This window comes from Vanessa cardui, chromosome 13 (assembly GCF_905220365.1).
Source record: "Vanessa cardui chromosome 13, ilVanCard2.1, whole genome shotgun sequence".
Classification (NCBI taxonomy): domain Eukaryota; kingdom Metazoa; phylum Arthropoda; class Insecta; order Lepidoptera; family Nymphalidae; genus Vanessa; species Vanessa cardui.
In genome coordinates this window covers 1,541,110-1,562,375 of record NC_061135.1, presented here as the reverse complement: position 1 = coordinate 1,562,375, position 21,266 = coordinate 1,541,110, and the positions used below count along the sequence as shown (strand labels likewise).

Below are 21,266 nucleotides of genomic sequence, written 5' to 3'. Positions count from 1 at the left end.
TGCTCGCTATTGTTTCTGCTGTTATATTACGACACAACTTAGATTTAGCATCGGCAAAATTCGGAAAACCGATCCCATCCGAATTAAGTATAGTAAGACCGGTAGCATCGGAAAATGCAATGGAATGAAAATAAAACCGATTACTGCCGATTTACACAACCAATAGAAATAGCTCCCTATCGCGCCATTCGACGCTATTCGTCGCTATAGATTCACGCGTCAGAGAAAGCAAGTGCATGTAAATCGACGGTTCAAATTGCCGAATATATTAGGTCATATGATATTACAAGTTATTACGTTTGTGCAAAGATCATATTCGCATGAGAAATAAATATTGATAATTTGGGATGGCGAAATTCGGATGTGATTCGATTTTACGAATTTTGCCGATGCGACATCTAAGTTGTGTCGCTATCCCAAATTATTAATATTTATTCCTCATGTGAATATGATCTGTAGTAACTTGCAATATCATATGACCTAATGTTCGTCAATATGACGCGTCGATTTACATGCACTTGCTTTCTCGGGTTGAACTGACAGGAGATCTATAGCGACGAATATCGTTGAATGGCGCGATAGGGAGTTATTTTCTAGGTTCTATTGAAAATGCCGATGCTGCGTCTAAATTGTATTGTACTATTTTACACAGTATCCATTTGTTCACTTGCCCGTTTCTGAAAACTCGTAACCTTTAATGCCGATAAATTATAATTATAACTGCATATGATCTATTAAATTTTATTAGTAATACACAAAGATGCCTTTCGCCGGTGCCAAAATACACGTTTATTACAAATTTAAACTGGATATGAAGAAATTGAGGATTCCATATTTGTTGATTCAAATTCGTTATTTTTTTCCTTATAAATAAGTTTCCCGAAATCACATGAAGCTTTGTTTGCACAGATTATGTATAGTTTTTTATTTTTTATTCGTATGTATGGTATGTCAACTTGTTGCCTTTCACAAAGTGTTAATTTTCTTTCTAGTCAATCAAAAAAATCGAATCTAATGTTAATAAATCGATTCTGGGTGAAGCGTTGTTTTAAAAAAATCATTTTAAAATAAATCGTAAAATGAAATTATAGAAAATAATGTTCCTTATAAATATTTAAAGGTAGTGTTATATTTTTTATTTTTCATTAACAAAAAAAAAAGTATTAATTAGGAATTGAGGTATTAAGAATAGATATTTTTCAAAGTTTTGTATAGAGGACGTTTTAACATAGATATCAATAAACCTAATTAGTTTGATTCATCTTTTATTTACTTCCTTTATCCCTAAGTGTAATTTTAAGTCTTTTAAAATAACTCCCATGTACAGTCGGGGTTAGAAAAGGTTCGTCACGAGTAAGATCTATTTTCGTGTGCTCAGTATGAGCGATCTGCTTGACCGATCGAAAATCATATTGCGTCGCCATCATTTGATGTTTAGATTCAAAAGGTACGAAGGTTTTCTTACTCTGACTGTACACTGCTTTGATTATACCTTTATGGTACTCCCTTCAGGCACGATTAATTAAAGATTGTTTTACAAACAAAAAGGCGAATGTTGTATGATAATAATGATGCTGAACATTGTATCCAAAAAGAGGATTTGTGAACTTCCATTTTAATTTTTCATGACCATTATTTTCTCCATTAAGTTTCAATTAAAAGAAAAATTAATAGATCAGGCTTTATCTTCTGATCATTTTTAATAGTTACAATTTATAAATTTATTTAATTACTAACTAGTTGTGTCTAAGCCGATCCCATTTCCTTCTGCCATTCTTCATGCTTTGTTGCAAGATTTTTGGAAATTGGTTTCGTCCTCTCTATCGCTGTGAGTACATCAGATAGAGATAGCTTATCTTTGCGGTTTGATTGACCTGTGGAATTATTATATATATTACATGTCATCTGCCAGTCTTTCAATTGTCATCTCGGTTGAAAGGTTTAAGAATTGATGTTCCGTGCAGTCCAATGTCCATCCATCGGCCAGTTACAACGAAGATACTTTACTTGGTGGCTTCGTGCAAGCCTGACATTAAGGTAACATCGTTTTACCAATTGACATAAGCCCTAAAATAGTAATACTTTGTATTGTTTAGTACCAGTTAGAAAGGTGAGTAAGGCAATGTAACTACTGGCACAAACTATCTGACACCCTAGTTGCCAAGGTTGGTATTGCTGATATGATTTATATTTTAAGGTACCTATATTTATAGATAAGTTTACCTAACTATATGACATAAAAATGTTTTAAATAATAAATGTATAAAAGTCTCAATGAAAATATACACGTGTGCCATATTTTATAGTAACCGGACAAACGGAGTCGAAGTCTTATTATATTATCTTCGAAGACACTACCTGTGCGACTTCGTTTGCGTTTGAATTTTCAGACACTCCAATCTCACTAGGTTTAATTATTATAATAAATATAGGTATATTGAAATCATATTGATATTTAAACATAGTTGCTTTTAAAATATTCACCAATATATTGGTACTTGATGACATATTTATGGATATTTATTTTCAAACTTTTCCAAAGAACTGGACTTTCATAAAACTATTGTACCAAGAAAGTAATACCAAATAATACTAGCAAGCACAATCTCAATACGCACCCTTGCTCCCCATATTGGGCAACATTTTCCGAACATTAGCCATCAAAGCCTCCTTGCAGACCAGTTTGACATCACTTCCTGAATAACCCTCAGTTTTAGCGGACAACTCCTCAAAATCAACATTCGGTACGAGTTCTATGCTCTTGCTAGAGAGAAAGGATTCGAACAATTCTGCTCTCGTTTTAAAATCTGGTAGAGGTATGTATATACGCTTTTCCAATCTTCTTAACATCGCTGAATCTATTTCCCTGTAAGTAAATATATATCTGCTAGATATTTAAATTAATATTTAAACAAAAACAATATTATCCTAAACGGTTGTGTAATTGAAACCTCAAGGAAGATGAGGTGTTGGTATTATACTTGTAGTATCACGTTTATTTTAAACGTATGTATATCTAGTGTAAAATTCATGTTATGCATCTACCACTATCATGGTTCTTACTGGTTAGGTTTACTTGAAAAGTAAGCCTATTTGGTGTAAAATCGACCTTTTAAATGATTATTAGTTAGACATTATAAACTTAAGTAAAATGTTTTAGCTCAAGTAATAAGACGGACTTATGATAAACGTTTTATCTATAAATAATGGTAAAGTCATTCCTTAATATGTTTAATGTGCTTTTGCTTTTGCTGTGGCGGTAATCAACCTTGGTGTGTTATATGACAACGAAAAACTAACAACTTTCTACTATAAAACAGACTTATTCAAGAATTTTCGCCAATGAAAATCCTTTGGCAGGAAATTTAATAATAAAATCTTATTAAAAATTGGAAGTCGAACTTATCGATCAAGCTAGCTGCAACCTTTTACTAAAAATGACATTTTATTAAAATGTGAGAGACGAAACCTCCCGTTCAAGCTAGGTCAAAAAACTTATCTAACTCACCAGGGTATGTTAGAATTGACGAGCAGGAATACGATTCCTTCCCGCTGGACGATGCCGTCGATTTCGGTGAGCAGCTGTGCTTTCAGGCGCCGCGAGGCCTCGTGCTCGCCCGCGCCGCGCGCCGCCGCCAGCGTCTCTGCCTCGTCTATGAATATGATGGAGGGCGCGTAGTACGACGCCATGTCGAATAGCACCTGGGATGAAAAACGATTCTCCTATTTACCGCCCTCTTTCTTCGGAAAGCCAAAACTCATTGAACGACGTCAGAAATCACAACATAAACCCTCGAAGAAATTCTCGAGTTATATTGTCTTTACTTTGCACTCCAGGAATCAGCATTCTTTCATTTTCTATACAAAATTAATAGAAGCTTTGAAAAATGCTTAATTGAATAGAAGCGAAATCATTAATTACATTTGTTTAAGCTTGAGTGCTTATTAAACTATATAATTATTAATATTAAGTAGCAATATCTTTTTCTGTCTGAAATTTATATATAACATTACTTATAGAGAATTTGCATACTTGGTTCAAAAAAAACTAGGGCGAGTGTTAAGATGTATAGGCCCAGTACGGGCGGATAGACAGCTTGGCTTAATAATTTTATTTATATAGCATTCTTTAAAAAGTATTGGGAATTATGTGCGACGCAAATAAGTAATATACAAATAGGTCCCATAAATATAGCAATTACAATTTTGTTCAGAATAGGTAAGTTTTTAAGCCTTGTTGTCTAGTGTCAAAATATAAAGCCACAGAGGCCGCGGTACTGTGTTCAAACTCCACGATCAATAAAAAATTCTGCTACAGCCCAGACACTGGACGATGGTAGTCTTTTCCGTGATTCGGAAAGCACATGTGCTTGGTTCAGAGCCTAACCTATTTCGGATCGTGTCAGAATTAACGTACCATCGAATTACGAGAGTGAAGAAATAGTGCAACTATGTTTGCACACACACACTAGTGCATTATCTATATATACCTATTATATATAAAGTAACACATCCAGACTGACTGATTCATTCTCGCCATCGCCAAGGCCCTCTAGATTGGTTGCCGTTGCCGAAATCGGTCGACATTAGTATATTAAATTATAAAAGTATGACTCATCTCACCATACACCACCAAGAGTTTAAATTTCAACTATGTAATTAAAATGAAACCAATTTAATTTTTTATATGACTCATAGGCCTATTTCTAAAACGCTCAAAAACAGCTAAATTAGGTTTGCTTTAGTCTAAGCCCTCATTTGTCCCCTGATGCGTCATAAGCTTAATAGATTAAAGTTAATTTGATTTTGATCCACTGGTCGAAATCAAATTAACTTTCTGCGTTAATAATGAATAAATTGGTTCAATAGCTTAGTGCTAGCCGGGCTGACCACTCACTCATCATATGCTATCGCCAAACAGAATTACTTTCACCTGTTATGTTCTAGTTAGTCAGTGAGCCAGTGTAGCAACAAAAACAAGGGAAATTAAATCCAAGTTTCCAAGATTTGTGACGCAGAAGATGCTAATACGTATAACGGATTGCTAAAATTTCTTACAGTGCCCATGTGGATAGGCGATGACACTTACCTACAGATGGTTCAATTTGAAGCCTGCTTTCCGATTTAACTTAAAAATGCTTATCAAAAACAAAATCGATACTGAAATGAAGTCTAATTAATACAATAGGATTTATTATTGAGTAAAATAAATAATCAGAACAAAGTTTTACCTTTACAATTTTCTCCGATTCCCCTCGCCATTTATTAACGACGGTACTGCAGGTTATATTGAAGAACGTACAGCCGCTCTCACTGGCGACGGCGCGCGCCAGCATCGTTTTCCCCGTCCCCGGGGGACCGTGCAATAGAACTCCTCGCCAGGGTTCGAGCAGCCCAGTAAATACTTCGGGAAATCTAGAATTGAACGTCGTTATACGTTATATGAATTCTGAGTCGAAATGGCCCAGTGGTTAGAACGCGTGCGTCTTAACCGATGATTGCGGGTTCAAACCCAGGCACAAAACGAAGAACCGCTGTTTCATGTGCTTAATTTGTCTTTATAATTCACCTCGTGCTCAGCGGTGAAGGAAAACATCGTGAGAAAACCTGCATGTGACAAATTTCATAGAAATTCTGCCATATGTGCATTCCACCAACCCTCATTGGAACAGCGTGGTAGAATATGTTCCAAACCTTTTTCTCAAAGGGAGAGGAGGCCTTTAGCCCAGCAGAAAGAATTTACAGGCTGTTGTTGTTGTTGTTGTTGTTGTTGTATACGTTCATAGTGAGACTTTTCATCTTTACTCGAAGTTGAAGCCACACATCGTGAGTAAACCTACACATATTGGAAGAAAGGTTGCCACATTTGTACATGTTCGTGCATATTATTACAACAGAAAATCTTCTTGGAATAAGCTCCAAGTCTCATCGAACCGAGGTTACTCTTATAGGATTTCGGTATCTGATTACATAATCATTAATAAAAATCGTGAGTAATTAATTTATATTCAACAAGCTCCATGATCGCGTCCCGGGTTCCATTCCCGGCTGAGTCGATGTAGACAAAGTTCATTAGCTTTCTATTTTGTCTTGGGTTAGGGCGTTTGTGGTACCGTCGTTAGTGCTGATTTTCCATAACACAAGTGCTTTAGCTACTTACATTGAGAATAGAATAATATATGTAATGTTGTTCAATATTACCTAACAGGGTAGACGACTGACTCCATTAAAATACTCTTGGCTGCAGTCAAGCCCTTAATATCATCCCAGGATACGCCAGAGGGCCTGATAATATCTTGATATAGTAATTCTACAATTTGCTTCTTCTCTTGTGATACACCAGCCAAGTAACCTGCTATCGGTTTCCTTTCCAACGCTGAAATCGGGGCTTCGGCATTCGCTAACAGATTCTCCTGTAAAAAAAAAACAATGTAAAAACTAAATTTTAACTAAAGATATCACCCTCCTCCAATTCGATTTGATATTATTTAATTATGAAATAAATAGCCGGGCGGATTAACATGCCAACTGATGGTAAATGGTCTTAGAAATTGGTACTATTTGGTGTTATGTCGTATAGGTTCGGAAAAACCGCCGGCGAAAGCTGGTTCCACAAAGTGGTTGTACGAGGCAGAAAATGTCTAAGAAATCGCGCTGTTGTGGATTTTCGGACATCAAGGTGGTGCGGGTGATACTTAGAATTTTGATGATGTGAATGATATTTTGATAGGCGCTCACCTTCAACAGCTTGGTCACTGTAAATGTACCCGGAAGGTCAGGGTCGGAGTCCACCTTCTCCACCACGTGTTCATGTCTAGTTCTTCTCGTCTGCGGACGCTTGACCGGCTGCTCGTCAACTTTACGACAAAACTGCGGCTGTTTGTTGAACCTGATCAGGTAGTAACTGCAATAATCCTGAATGCAAAAGAATAAACAATTATTTATATTTATACAAGAAATTCACGTGCCTGTCTGTGATTTCGAAATAACTGCAAAGTTCTTAAAGTTATATTTACTACTAGCTGTGCCCGCGAACTTGTATGCGTGTGAATTTAACAAACAAAATGATTGTATCCTAAGTTACTCCTTATTACAGTTATCTGCCAGTGAAAGTCCCGTCAAACTTTGTCCAGCCGTTCCAGAGATTAGCCGTAACAAACAGATACATAGACGAACAAAAATTGTAAAAAATGTTATTATTGTGTAAGTACTGTGTATACATACACATGCATTGAGTAAGAAAGGCCTATTTTAATATTACAAACAGACACTCCAATTTTATTAGATGTGTGAGCGAGTAAACATCATCAAACCAATGTTTTAACTTTAATCCATCTCTTTGTTCTGGTTTATCTTGACAACGGGTAAGAATCACATACATATTTATAATAAAAAGGGAATAAAGAGTACACTTGAAACTTTTATTTGCGCCAAGGCTCGTGAGGCCCGAGCCTAAAGCGGTAAAATTTAAGGGGGTGGTAAAACTAGGCAGGTATTTTTAGTAGCGACGCTAGTTATACAATCTAGAAACTCACGTTGAAAAACTCAAAAAAGAAACTGTATATTGCACCTCAAAAATATATGACACTATTTCATATTTTAATCAATGGCCGAAATTTGCTAGTTCTTCTAGTCATCATATCAACTACATCTATACTTTTGTATTTAAAAAAAAGCAGATCGAGAAACATTAAAAAATAAGATAGCGAACCTTGCCCTTTGTCACCTTGGATAGAAAAATTATAAAAAATTCAAATGAAACGTTGCTAACTAGCGTCAGAAGCGTTTAGAAGCAGGGACGATAATAGCACAAGGCCAGGATCGATCGGCTCAGGATCGATCCTGCGACTTTACCATCGCCACGTCGAACGTACACCGTCCAACAATTAAGACTAATATAAGTATATTTATATGATTATTCTTATATAATTTCTATTTTAAACGTAGTAACAATTACGACGTAAACTTTATATTTATAACCATTCTAATTAATTTATGTTAAACGACATTTAAGCCAATTATTTCGATTTTATTGCAGAATATTAAACAGGGAGCTGAGATAGCCGATTTGAGAACATTCCGATAGCCGCTACAGGTAGTATCGGAATACTTGGCGTTGATATTTCGAACCTCGTTCAGTTCCGCGGTCAATTGGAAGGCAAAGCCAAATTGGCTTCAAAAAAGCTGGGCGTGCTCAGCAAGGCGAGACAGTATTTCACGTGGGCCCATCGCCTAAAACTTTACAAGGCGCAAATTCGGCCTCACATGCAGTACTGCTCTCACCTCTGGGCGGGTGCTCCCCAGTACCAGCTCCTTCCATTTGACCGCATCCAACGTAGAGCGGCTCGAGTTATCGACGATCAAGCCCTTTCCGATCTCCTTGATCCTTTGGCTTTGCGTAGAGATGTCGGATCGCTCTGCATCTTCTACCGAATTTTTCACGGGGAATGTTCCGAGGAATTGTTCGGATTAATCCCGGCTGCTGAATTTCACCTTCGGACATCTCACCAAAATTCTAAGTTTCACCCGCACCACCTTGATGTCCGAAAATCCACAACAGCGCGATTTCTCAGACATTTTCTGCCTCGCACAACCACTTTGTGGAACCAGCTTTCGCCGGCGGTTTTTCCGAACCGATACGACATGGGAATCTTCAAGAAAAGAGCGTACTCCTTTTTGAAAGGCCGGCAACGCACCTGCAAGCCCCCTGGTGTTGCAGATGTCCATGGGCGGTGGTAGTCACTTTCCATCAGGTGAGCCTCCTGCTCGTTTGCCACCTATGCTATAAAAAAGAAAAAAAAAAAAATGATAGCCCAGTCGTTGCAAGGATTACGGGTTCAAACCCAGGCAAGTTTCACTGAATATTCATGTGCTTAATTTGTGTGTTATAATTTATCTTGAGGTCAACAGTGAAGGAAAATATCGTGAGGAAACCTGCATGTGTCTCATTTGAACGAAGTTCTGCCACATGTGTATTCCATTAACCCGCATTGGAACAGCGTGGTGGAAACAATTAATTAATTAATTAATTGTATTTAATTAACATGACGTTGTATTTTTTAAATGTTAAAAAAGAGTAACTACTGAGTTTCTTGCCGGTTCTTCTCGGTAGAATCTACTTTCCGAACCGGTGGTAGCTTCACTTAATTGTAAAATGACGATTCACAAGTGCTTATAAAAGCCTACTTGAATAAAGTTTATTTTGATTTTGATTTTGAATATGTTCCAAAAACCTTCTCCTCGAAGGAAGAGGAGGCCTTAGCCCAGCAGTGGAAAATTTACAGGTTGTTGTATATTTTAAACAAGGTAACAATTACGATGTAAACTCTGTACTTATAAACATTCTAATTGGCTTGTGTTAAACGACATTTAAGCCAATTATTTAGATTTTATTGCAGAATATTGAAGAACAGATCGATATGAATATAGGAAATAAAGCGCAAACGCTGTCCTGTCATCTCTACCGATGCCTCACAGACAACTTTGTTGATAAAAGTTTGTTTACAGATGACATCTGTATCTCAACTGAAGGAGATAAGTATCTGTATTATATCATCTAGCGCTAATCACTTGTGTAATTTCAGTAGTTCGGGATGGCCATAATAATATTAATGTTTTACAAAGACCATAAAATAATAATAAAATAAATATGAGACAACATCACATACATTACTCTGATCCCAATGTAAGTAGCTGAATCACTTGTGTTATGGAAAATCAGAGGTAACGACGGTACCACAAACACCCAGACCCAAGACAACATAGAAAACTAATGTTAATCTACATCGACTCGGCTGGGAATCGAACCCGGGACCTCAGAGTGGCGTACCCATGAAAACCTGTGTACACACCACTCGACCATGGAGGTAAATGACGCCCCAATCTTGTTTACAATGCCACGCTATCGTCCAATTGTTTTCTAATGACAGCTCAATCATATTTAAAATAAGAAATAGTGTTACATGCCAGTATTAAATGCTATGCCATATAAAATAATATTAATTACAGTTTAACAAATGATTGATCAATTAATAACAATAATAACTGCTATATTCGTAATATGCAATAATAATGTGATATAAATTATGATATATGTAGAAAGAATCACATGTCATAACACCGTACTGAAGGCTAGGGTACTCTGTAACAATAGGAATTCTAAATTTAAATCTATATGTTTTCGTTTCAATATTAACCTTATATTATAAGGATATATTATATGGATATAGTTATGAGATTCTTACAACATGACTGTGCTAGACATTTTTTTCATTTATATCTTATATACTATCCAATCTGTTGTAATTCATTCGTTCATTAGATGTCATTGTCTACATATACCATTTAACCGTACGATATATGTAGATAGTGATATGTCTAGGTAAAAGCACTCATCAGATATTCTAACGCCATAGCGTGAAGTTAGTAATTGTTGACGTCCAGGCAGGATGTATTACATACACATATAATTTAACTAACATGACTTTATTCTTTTAAATGTTGAAAAAGATTAACTACTGACTTTCTTGCCTGTTATTCTCGGTAGAATCTACATTCTGAACCGGTGATAGCTTCCCTTAGTATAGTTGATTTAATGACGATTCAAAAGACAAAGACACTTCTGCTTCAAGGGCAGAAACTAAAGGAATAAGCGTCACACGGATTGAGAAAAAATAAGAATGTGAAAAAATACCCTAAAAGAAGGCTTCCTTATTATGGTATAGGTAGGCGGACGAGCATATTGGCAACCTGATGGTAAGTGGTCATCATCACCCATAGACAATGACGCTGGAAAATTTTAACTATTCTTTACATCGTCAATGTGCCACCAACCTTGGGAACTAAGATGTTATGTCCCTTGTGGCTGTAGTTACACTGGCTCTCTCATCCTTGAAACCGAAACGCAACAATACTGAATACTGTTATTTGACGGTAGAATAACTGATGAGTGAGTGGTACCTACCCAGACGTGCTAGCACAAAGCCCTACCATCAAGTAAATGCTTCCTGCACATATTACATTCGTAAAGATATTATGTGCATGCAGTTTCATCATATGACTATAGTAAGTAAGTTCACGATTAAAGTCACGTACAATAAATCTGATAGAAGTTGATTTGTCCATTTGGCATTTAATAAAGCGTACTGCTTAACGGTTTCTTATGGAATTTGCCGAAGTAATACGACATTCAAATTATTTTCGTCGGCGCCGCTGGCAGGTAAGAGACATTATGAATGTCAACTGGATTTATTTGTACAGTGTTATTCATAGCTGTACTTAAAATACATTTCCTAATAAACATAAACAAACCATAAATCAGTCACTTTACGTAGATTAGAATTAAATATAGGAAACGCAACGTACTGGGATCATATCTTATTTTGACGTCAATGTATTAACGACTCAAGTAAATAATTATCAACAATCTTTAATACTAAAACAAGCTATACTCATTTGTAGAAAAAGAAAGACTGTTTATAAATTGAAGAAGAAACATACAGAGAAAAAGATAATTAATTTTGCGCCTCAAAATATATCACCAAAGTCTCATAATGAGCGGACACATTATTTAGTAACGCAAGAGAAACAAAACAAAAAAAAATCTCGATTTTAATTGTATTATTAATACATGGCATCTAATATTAAATATAAAACTTGATTAATTGTTACTAAATTGCTAAATAGGGTGCAGCACTGAAACAACAATTAATTACCTTTCTGATAATAGTAATTTCACAGACTTATCGGTATAGTCTATTAAAACCACAAAAGTCAAAAACCACATCAATTAACAATTAATAACAAGCTTGAATCTATAATCATGTTATAAATGTAAAAGTAACTCTGTCTGTCCGCCTGTCGCTCTTTCACGACCAAACCGTTGAACCATATTTGATGAAATTTGGCATGAAGCAAACTTGAACTCCAATAAAGGACATACAACAACAACAACAAAAACAACAGCCTGTAAATTCCCACTGCTGGGCTAAAGGCCTCCTCTCCCAGGAGAAGGTTTGAAACATATTCCAGCACGCCGTTCCAATGCGGGTTGGTGGAATACACATGTTGCAGAAGTTCTATGAAATTTGTCACATGCAGGTTTCCTCACGATGTTTTCCTTCACCGCTGAGCACGAGATGAATTATAAAGACAAATTAAGCACATGAATCAGCGGTGCTTGCCTGGGTTTGAACCCGCAATCATCGGTTAAGATGCACGCGTTCTAACCACTGGGCCATCTCGACTTTCACTGGGCCATCTCGACTCTCGTAAAGGACATAGGCTACTTTTTTGCCTGACACATGACAACCATCACCCTAAAACGCAAGCAATGCCAGGCGACTGCTTATAATCATATATATTCTGTTTTAAACGTCCACAAAGCTTTTATCTAAACTTTGGAAGTAAAATTAACGCTAATACAAGTCGTTAAGTGTCCATAAGGATAAATTAGACCATGACCTCATTGCAGAAAGTTAATACGTAACGAAAATAAGTGTCACATAATATTATTTGTCAAATCAATCAAACGATTTTTAACGTCGAAATAGATGAAATAATCATTAAAGTGAAACGTATAGCACTGTGGAATCACTCATCTGCATCTACATTCTATACAGTGAAATAGATATCCCACTTTATAAGCCTAAATCCACAATGAAGATGCCGACATATCGATTACCACAATATTTGACCGAAGCACAGAAAGGGAGAAAGACAAAAGAAATAATGAAGTGCATAAATAAATCAATTCAAATCTATACACATAAATAAATAACCGCTGTTTAAAAAATGCATATATGGTAAAATATTTTTTTTTACAATTTTTGTCTGTCTGTTTGTTTCGGGTACTATCTGGAACGGCTGGATTTTTCACTGGTAGAAAGCTGTCAATACATATTGAGAAGTAACATATTACAACACACGTTCTCGGGCATAGCTATTTTAGAATATAATTGTAATAGTATGTGTCATGCATGAGAGTGAAATGTTTTAACAATAACAACAGCCTGTAAATTTGACTGCTGGACTAAGACTAACTTTGGAAAATATTCCACAACGCTGTCCCAATTTTATTTAAACTTGGGTATTTATAATATATTTACTTTCTTTTTATTTATTTTTTAAATGCTCAGTATCAGTATACATATATTTGTGTATTCTATATTTATATTTATTTCATAGTTTTATTAACAGATTCATATTATTTTATTTATAAGTAGAGCACCACCCACCTTATATTCTATGACCTATCCTACACCGTTGGTTGCCTGGAAGAGATCGCTATGTAGCGATAAGTTCGCCAAAATTGTACGCCTGTTATATCTAGGCCATATCTTTGTCATATGTATTTTTTATTTCACTGTGTAGTGTACAATAAAGAATAAACTAAACTAAACTATCAGTAATACATTATTGTTATTATGTGAACACGGCCTTACCGGAACGTCAACACTGGCGTCCGCGAGTCTCAACATCTCTCGTGGCAGCGGTCCAACGTTTTGGACGATGCACATTGTATTTCAACTTCGATTCTAAATAAACAGCTTGTACTTTGTCCGACTTTAAGCCGTTACATAATAGAAGCTTTTGCTCTCATTCAAAAATTATAAATCCTTTTTGGGATGAAAGTAAAATTTGTAAACATGTATTTTTATGATTGCACCACTTAGATTGTTTATCTGAAATTTGTCTCTCTGAGACTCTGTTGTGCGGATAAGATTATTTTTAGTATTGTAAATTTGTGCTCAATAAAGTATAATAATACAGAACAAAACAAATTTCAATTTAAGTGTAACACAGACCATGATAAAAAGTTGTTGGTAGCTTAAAAATGTGCCCTTTATATATACGAAAAGTTATGCTTTTTTAAGAATGTTTTTTACTTGGTGGTAGGGCTTTGTGCAAGCCCGTCTGGGTAGGTACCACCCAATCATCAGTTATTCTACCGCCAAAGAACAGTATTCAGTATTGTTGTGTTCCGGTTTGAAGGGTGAGTGAGCCAGTGTAACTACAGGCACAAGGGACATAACATCTTAGTTCCCAAGGTTGGTGGCACATTGACGATGTAAGGAATAGTTAATAATTCTTACAGCGTTAATGTCTATGGGCGATGGTGACCACTTACCATCAGGTGACCCATATGCTCGTCCGCCAACCTATACCATAAAAAAAAAGAAAAAAAAAAATAGAATGTAATACGGGATGATTGACTACCACACCACACCAACGCTCCCCTACAAATTAACAATATGGCTAAATTGTTCAAATAAATAAAAAAATGTATTCATCTCGGGCCGTGGAGGTGATAACTTAACCTGTCCGAAATACGGCTAGCGTTGTGGATTAAAGTAACAAAGCCTGCCTACCGCTACCATCTGCGTAAGAAAAGGAAGCCAGACTCACTGGCGCCGTAACGCGTTACGTAACGAGATCGTTTACCATAAGATCTTATCACTTTAAAAACGTCGTAAAATCAATTTCACTTGTAATTTTTAAACTGCGATTGTATTACTTAATAAATTAAAAAAAAACTATAAACAAATCATTTAACGTCACAAACAAAAACAATTTTCCAAAAGACAAACGCTGTATCATTCATTCGCTATTCAAATCCATGCCTATTACTGGCTCAAAGCTGACGTTTATAGTGAAAAGACACTAAGGCGGTGCACGGCGCTTTGTAATATCCGCTCCGAATATGGGTCACTGTGTCTATGACATGGGATGTTTCGACAGAACTGTTTTGAAGTGATCTTGATAAACATTCTATTTTTGAAAACGTACATACATTCATATATATAAAAAAAAAAACATTAAATAAATAAATAAATATGAGACAACATCACATACATTACTCTGATCCCAATGTAAGTAGCTGAAGCACTTGTGTTATGGAAATCAGAAGTAACGACGGTACCACAAACACCCAGACCCAAGTCAACATAGAAAACTAATGGTAATCTACATCGACTTGGCCGGGAATCGAACCCGGGACCTCCGAGTGGCGTACCCATGAAAACCGGTGTACACACTACTCGACCATGGAGGTCGTTAAAACAGACATTACAATTTTGATATACACAAATACTTCTCCTGTTTCACTAACTTATTTAATCATCATCATCACACAGTATAAAACAAAGCCGCTGACCGCTGTTTGTATGATATTGACCCTATGTATGCTTTGATCTTTAAAATTACGCAACGGATTTTGATACGGTTCTTTTAATAGATCGAGTGACTTGAATCACTGATTTGTGTAAATATTATATAAACAATATAGTTAACAAACACTGATAAAATTTTAGAAGTGTGTAATGTAATGTCGTAATATGAGAATGAGTATATAAGAGGAAGTTTAAAAGTGACACCGATAGCCGAGAAGTTATGTGGAAGGCGGCTATCATGGTATGGGCATGTAATGCGGAGGAATGAGGAACACATTGTGAGGAAGGCCTTGAGCATGGATGTGGATGGATATAGAGGTAGAGGACGACCAAGGAAACGATGGATGGATTGTGTGAAAGACGATATGGCTAGAAAGAATGTTACTTGTGAGATGACGTCTGACAGAGAAGTATGGAAGGAGAAGACATGCTGTGCAGACCCCAAATAAAATTGGGATAAGGGCAGGAGAATGATGATGATGATGTGTAATGTAATGTCGTAAAATGTAAACAAATTCTGTTGTACATTTAGTATCAGCATTGAACCCGTGCGAAGCTGGGGCGGGTCGCTAGTATGATATAAAAAAGATTATATAATTTACAAAAAATATTCTAACGCGATATTTACGTAAACATTTATTTGTTTACATAATAAACCATACATTCTGAATGTATATAAAATTATTGAGACCTATTCATAATGTTTATTAACAAAAATAAAGTTAAATATAAAAACGTTCACTTGCTACTCTTGCAACAAAGTCGTGTCTCCGCAAGCGACACTTATAATCATAGTGGATGGCTATTGAGGCGCGGAACTGCGCTTTTTAATTTACGCCCTCAATATGGGTCACTGGATGATCGTTGGAATTAAAAGAAAACATGTTTTCAAAAGATATTCCTCTATCCTTTTGGGAGTTGAAACAAAAAGAAACTTTTATTTATTTAATTCTGTAATTCCAGTTACAGAATTTTGAAAAAACTCTATTAAATATGAGACTTAAAGCACTAGCATTGGAATTCCTACGTATATACTAATATTATGAATGCGAATGGCACTCTATTGGGATATCTTTTTTTCAATGTGATAGTTGGCAAAGGGGCAGGAGACATTTGCAAGAACAGGGGGCTTGCAGGTATGTTGCTGGCTTTTAAGGAAGGTGTACGATCTTTTCTTGGAGATCGATTACTTGGTGGTAGGGCTTTGTGCAAACCCGTCTGGGTAGGTACCAACCACTCATCAGTTATTCTACCGCCAAATAACAGTACTCTGTATTGTTGTGTTCCAGTTTGAAAAGTGAGTGAGCCAGTGTAACTACAGGCACAAGATACATATCTTAGTTCCCAAGATTGGTGGTACATTGACGATGAAAGGAATACGTATCGGTTCGGAAAAACCGCTGGCGAAAACTGGTTTTTTAAAAAACGCGCTCTTTTTGATTTTCGGACATCAACATGGCTACGATTCGAAACTACGATTAGTGTAGAAAGTAGATTCTATCGAAACGAACCGGCTAGAAACTCATCAGTTACTCTTTTTCATTGCTTTGAACAGCAAAGTATGTCTATTAACAATTAAATTTACATATAGGTATATTCTATCTAGAATTACTAAGTTCACACTTTTTTTATCATTAATACAATTTTGTATGTCTTATTTATTGTTTTCTGTCATGATATAACATTATTCGTGTATTTCAAAATTTCTTGTGTTTATGCTGAATGTTTATACTGTTTCCGAACATCGACGTCCAACTCTGCAATTCCTATGAGCACATAAATTATACGCGGCCGATTCCGTTAGGGTATTGGTTATATAGGATAGTCTGTTGTATCATATGACGAGTATCTAGCACCAATCCGCATTCCATTGGCGTGGTGAAATAAAATCCAAATTGTGTCTTCAAGAAGATATACAACATCACTTACTTGATGGTATGGCTTTGAAGCCCGTCTGGGTAGGTACCACCCACTCTTCAGATATTCGACCGCCAAACAACAGTACTTTGTACTGTTGTATTCGAGTTTGAAAGGTGAGTAAGCCAGTATAACTACGGGCAATCGGGACGTAACATCTTAGTTCCCAAGGTTGGTGGCGCATTGGCGATGAAAGGAATGTTTAATGTTTCTTACTGCTTTTTTCTTATTGTCTATGGGCAGTGGTGACCACTTACCATCAGATTGCCCATATCGTCCGCCCAGCAATAGCATAAAAAAATCTGCAATTGACAGGCTTATACTTGAGTATACTTTAAATGGGAAACTCTTTGAGCTTTCCGCAAACACGCGCCATAAAATCTATTGAAAACATCCGCCAACGTCATCCCGCTAGGAAATTACATAATAATATTATCTTACCTTGCGGGCACGCCAGCCTCGCTACTGCTATTTTGAGCTACTTTCAGCTCTACACATTTCATTCGTATATACAGTAACAGCCTGTAAAATTCCCACAGCTGGGCTAAGGCCTCCTCTCTCTTGAGAAGAGAAGAGAAAGAGAGAGAGAGAAGGTTATGGGCACTTTCTAACTCGCTGCGCCAATGTGGTTCGATAGGTTTAAATTTGGGAGAATTGTGTTGAAAATAGACACATGTAAGTTTCCTCGCGACATATTTTTTCACCGCTGAGCTCGAAATGCATAATATGTTAGTAACACAAATTAATGAGAAAGATGAAAATACAATAGTGCATATCAGAGTTTGAACCCGCATTCATAAGTTAAAATGTATGCGTTCTAACCACTGGGCTAGTTAATGAATTTACCAACTTTTAAAAAAAACTATTATATAATCTTTTTTTAAATGTACTTACACAGACTACAAACTCATCAAATTCGATTGAATGGTTTAATCGTAACAGACAGACAGATAGACAAAGTTACTTACGCATTTATAATTTTAGTATAAATATTCTATTGTATGAAGTGGCTTATTAAAAATGTTTTTATTATAAAAAAAAAAAAAAAAAAAAAAAAACGATTTAAAAGAAATTTAACTTTAATAGCAATACTCTGTTTCTCAAATGGTATATAGGTCTTTTTAATATTAACACATTGCGATACAGGAAAACGTCTCGAGAGAATTCGAAATATTATAAATGTGCATAAAATCTTCATAAACGTGATAAAAGCAACGGATGTTAGTCTGTTATCAGCTGTTATTATAATCAGATGCATGTGATTGACCTCTTCCACTATTTCCTAGATAAATATATGTTTATAATACGAAATCAACTCGTTGGTGTTGTGGCTAGCGCGTAATCAATCAATCAATTAAACGGCTTGTTGGTAAAATTAGTGGCTAGAAGATAATGCATATATATCCATTATTATAAATGCGAAATTAACTATGTCTGTCTCGCTTTAACGGCAAAACTACTGGATCGATTTAAATTAAATTTGGTACACAAATATTCTAGAATCTACGAAAGGGCATAGGCAACTTTTTAATTTGATAATAATGTAAACAAAGAGGTCTTATCCGTGTAACATTTTAAGTTAATTTGTAAATATATTCATATTTTCTACGCCAGCAAAGCCGCGAGTAGAATTTAGTTATTCAAATAAATTTAGATAAGTTTATACAAATCAAAATCAAACTTAGTGATTATTGATTGTCTGCTGAACAAATCATTGGGTTACTGACAAACTGCCTAGCGGTATTATACCACCTCCTTTATTTCGAAATTATAGATGCTCTCGAACCTTCTCGCCTATAATTTTACTGTCAAAAATTGAATCTGTTCTTAATATTTTAGAATACGCTTAAAATAAATGTCGAAGAAACTTACGAAGGATTTATTCTGAAGGAGTGATGGCTCGATAACCGGCGGAGTAAGCATTCGGAGCGGGATTATCGTGATTGATTAACTACTATGAATATTTAAGTATTTATAGTCAGTCGTAAATCACTATATTTGAAATAAACAATGTTGTGATTTATAATATTTATTCAGGCTTGGCGAATATGGAAGAATTCACTTTGTATACAGTACAATAACAGCCTGTGAATTTCCCACTGCTGGGCTAAGGCCTCCTTTCCCACTAAGGAGAGAGTTTGGAACATGTTCCAACTCGCTGTACCAATGCGGATTGGTGAAATGCACATGCGTCAGAATTTCGATAAAATTAGACACATGCAGGTTTCCTCACGATGTTTTCCTCCACCGCCGAGCTGGAGATGTTTATAAACACAAATTAAGTATATATATAGTGGTGCTTGCCTGGGTTTGAACCCGCAATTATCGGCAAAGATGCACACTGGCCCATCTCGGCTCAACTGGTCTATCTCGGCTCACTGGGCCATCTCAGCTCACTGTTCCATCTCGGCATGTATGTGATGTTGTCCAATAGTTATTCTTATCTCACCTGTAGAATAATATCCAGGTCGATGTTATCACAAAGCGTGTATTCGTCAGTGAGAGCCGCCTCGGACGCGAAGGTATCGGCGGTGTTTAAATACCCTTCCTGCTTCAGAAAACCGAGAACTAGGTACTTCAAGATTCGTTTTCTAGTACGAAATAGGGCTTCTTTCTGTTGACGAAAAGATTACAAGATCGTTAATACACCGTGTAATATAAACAGGGTGCCCAAACAGTTGATCACCTCATGGCTCTATACTTAACATTTTTCTATGTGTTATATTTTTTTTTTTGATCTGTGACTTGTTAAATAGTTACCTCTTGTTTAACTTCATTTGCAAATACCAATTATTATTAAAAGTCCAAAAAATATAAAATGGTAAATGATACCAAAATGATGGCATATATTATTATTTGAGAGTTACTTACTAATTGATAGTCAAATTTAAAAAATCCAACAAACAAAAATGTTTCTTATAATTTTCAATATTAAAATTCAATTATTTTATGAGAGATATAGAGATGAGAAGTAATGTGAATTATGAAGACACACACACACGCTAACATTCTTTCACCTTTTGGTTTAAATTTAGTAACAGCGACAGACTATAGCCTCACAAAAGAGTTCCTAACTATATGTTCTAATTTTCATATACTTATAAATATCACTGTCATTTCTGCAAAAGATCGACAGTTATATTAAATTTAACCTTGAAAATCTGTACCTATCTTAAAGAAAAAATATGGGTTACTATTTATGCCTTAAACCTGACTACCAATCCATGAAAAGCAAAGGGGCGAGCGATAACTAGTACAATATACATATACGTATAAAAGAGGTCGTATGGCCGAAGTTCTTCACGAGAAGTTTTGATAGAATTGGCGACACAAAGTATTGAAACTATGAGAATGCGACAGATAGCTAATTTATGACAGTTTTAAAGTTTTCTCAGATACACTCAACGCGTACTAATATTATAAATAGTAATGTATATTTATTAAATAAAGTCTAAGGCGATCATGAGGGTATACACTAATTATTAGTCTGGCATTCACATATACAGGGTTATTGGTATATCCGTTAGGAGGTGATAGGAATTTAAAATAAAATTTTAAAACAGAATCAGTTCAATAGCTAAGTTATTAAAAAGACATTTTGTAATATAGCCTTTATAAAGTATTTATAAGCGAATCCAATGAACTCTCTATAACAGAGCACAGCACACACTGCATGTTCTTTCAGAGACTTCTTCGTGAGGAAAATAGTAAGGATAGAATCCTACATTATTCTTTGTAAGTAAGTTTTTTTACATTGGTTTTTATTTTTAGTTAATTTTGTGAGATTTTTAAAGAGCGACCTTAAGTACGAATTCGTTCATGTTCGAATACGAATGTCCACCAGCGTCCTTTCTGGTGATTTTATTTCGATTGATTTGAAATAATTTCCTTCTTTTTATACTTTTTTGGAAAGCTATGAAAACGATTATGTTTTTAAAATAATCTGCAGGCCAAGTTTTATAATGATTTTTTTAGTTTTTAAGGCATTTTTGAGGAAAAAAAAATGTTGAAATAAATTCGTTTTCCGTCTCGCATTTATAAATTTGGACCAATAATTATTGTTTAAATATTGACAAATATCCAGTGTTTAATCGTTTATAAAACAAAAGAAAAAATTAGATTTTTATTGAAACTTGTTTTTAAATAAATTTTTGAAGTTGCATTTTTGACAAATTTTGA

At 35.5% G+C, this 21,266-nt stretch overlaps 1 protein-coding gene across 1 annotated transcript; it reads right to left on the bottom strand.

The window, feature by feature from the left end:
• Positions 1 to 1,746: 1,746 nt before the first annotated feature.
• On the bottom strand, positions 1,747 to 20,204 carry LOC124534923 (katanin p60 ATPase-containing subunit A-like 2). Its single transcript, XM_047110966.1, has 8 exons — positions 20,199 to 20,204; positions 19,537 to 19,701; positions 6,739 to 6,915; positions 6,202 to 6,413; positions 5,232 to 5,415; positions 3,509 to 3,702; positions 2,619 to 2,866; positions 1,747 to 1,874 (listed from the first exon to the last, which is right to left on the bottom strand). Exons 1-8 carry the CDS (start codon positions 20,202 to 20,204, stop codon positions 1,747 to 1,749), a joined length of 1,314 nt encoding a protein of 437 aa, XP_046966922.1.
• Between the last annotated feature and the right edge of the window lie 1,062 nt (positions 20,205 to 21,266).

Bases quoted from the DNA above. Each gene is read 5' to 3' on its own strand.
- LOC124534923 (XM_047110966.1), bottom strand. The intron at 3,703-5,231 runs GTAAAACTTTGT...TTTTCATCCCAG, and splicing joins AATCGGAGAAAATTGTAAAG to GTGCTATTCGACATGGCGTC. The intron at 2,867-3,508 runs GTGAGTTAGATA...ATTTACTTACAG, and splicing joins GTCAATTCTAACATACCCTG to GGAAATAGATTCAGCGATGT.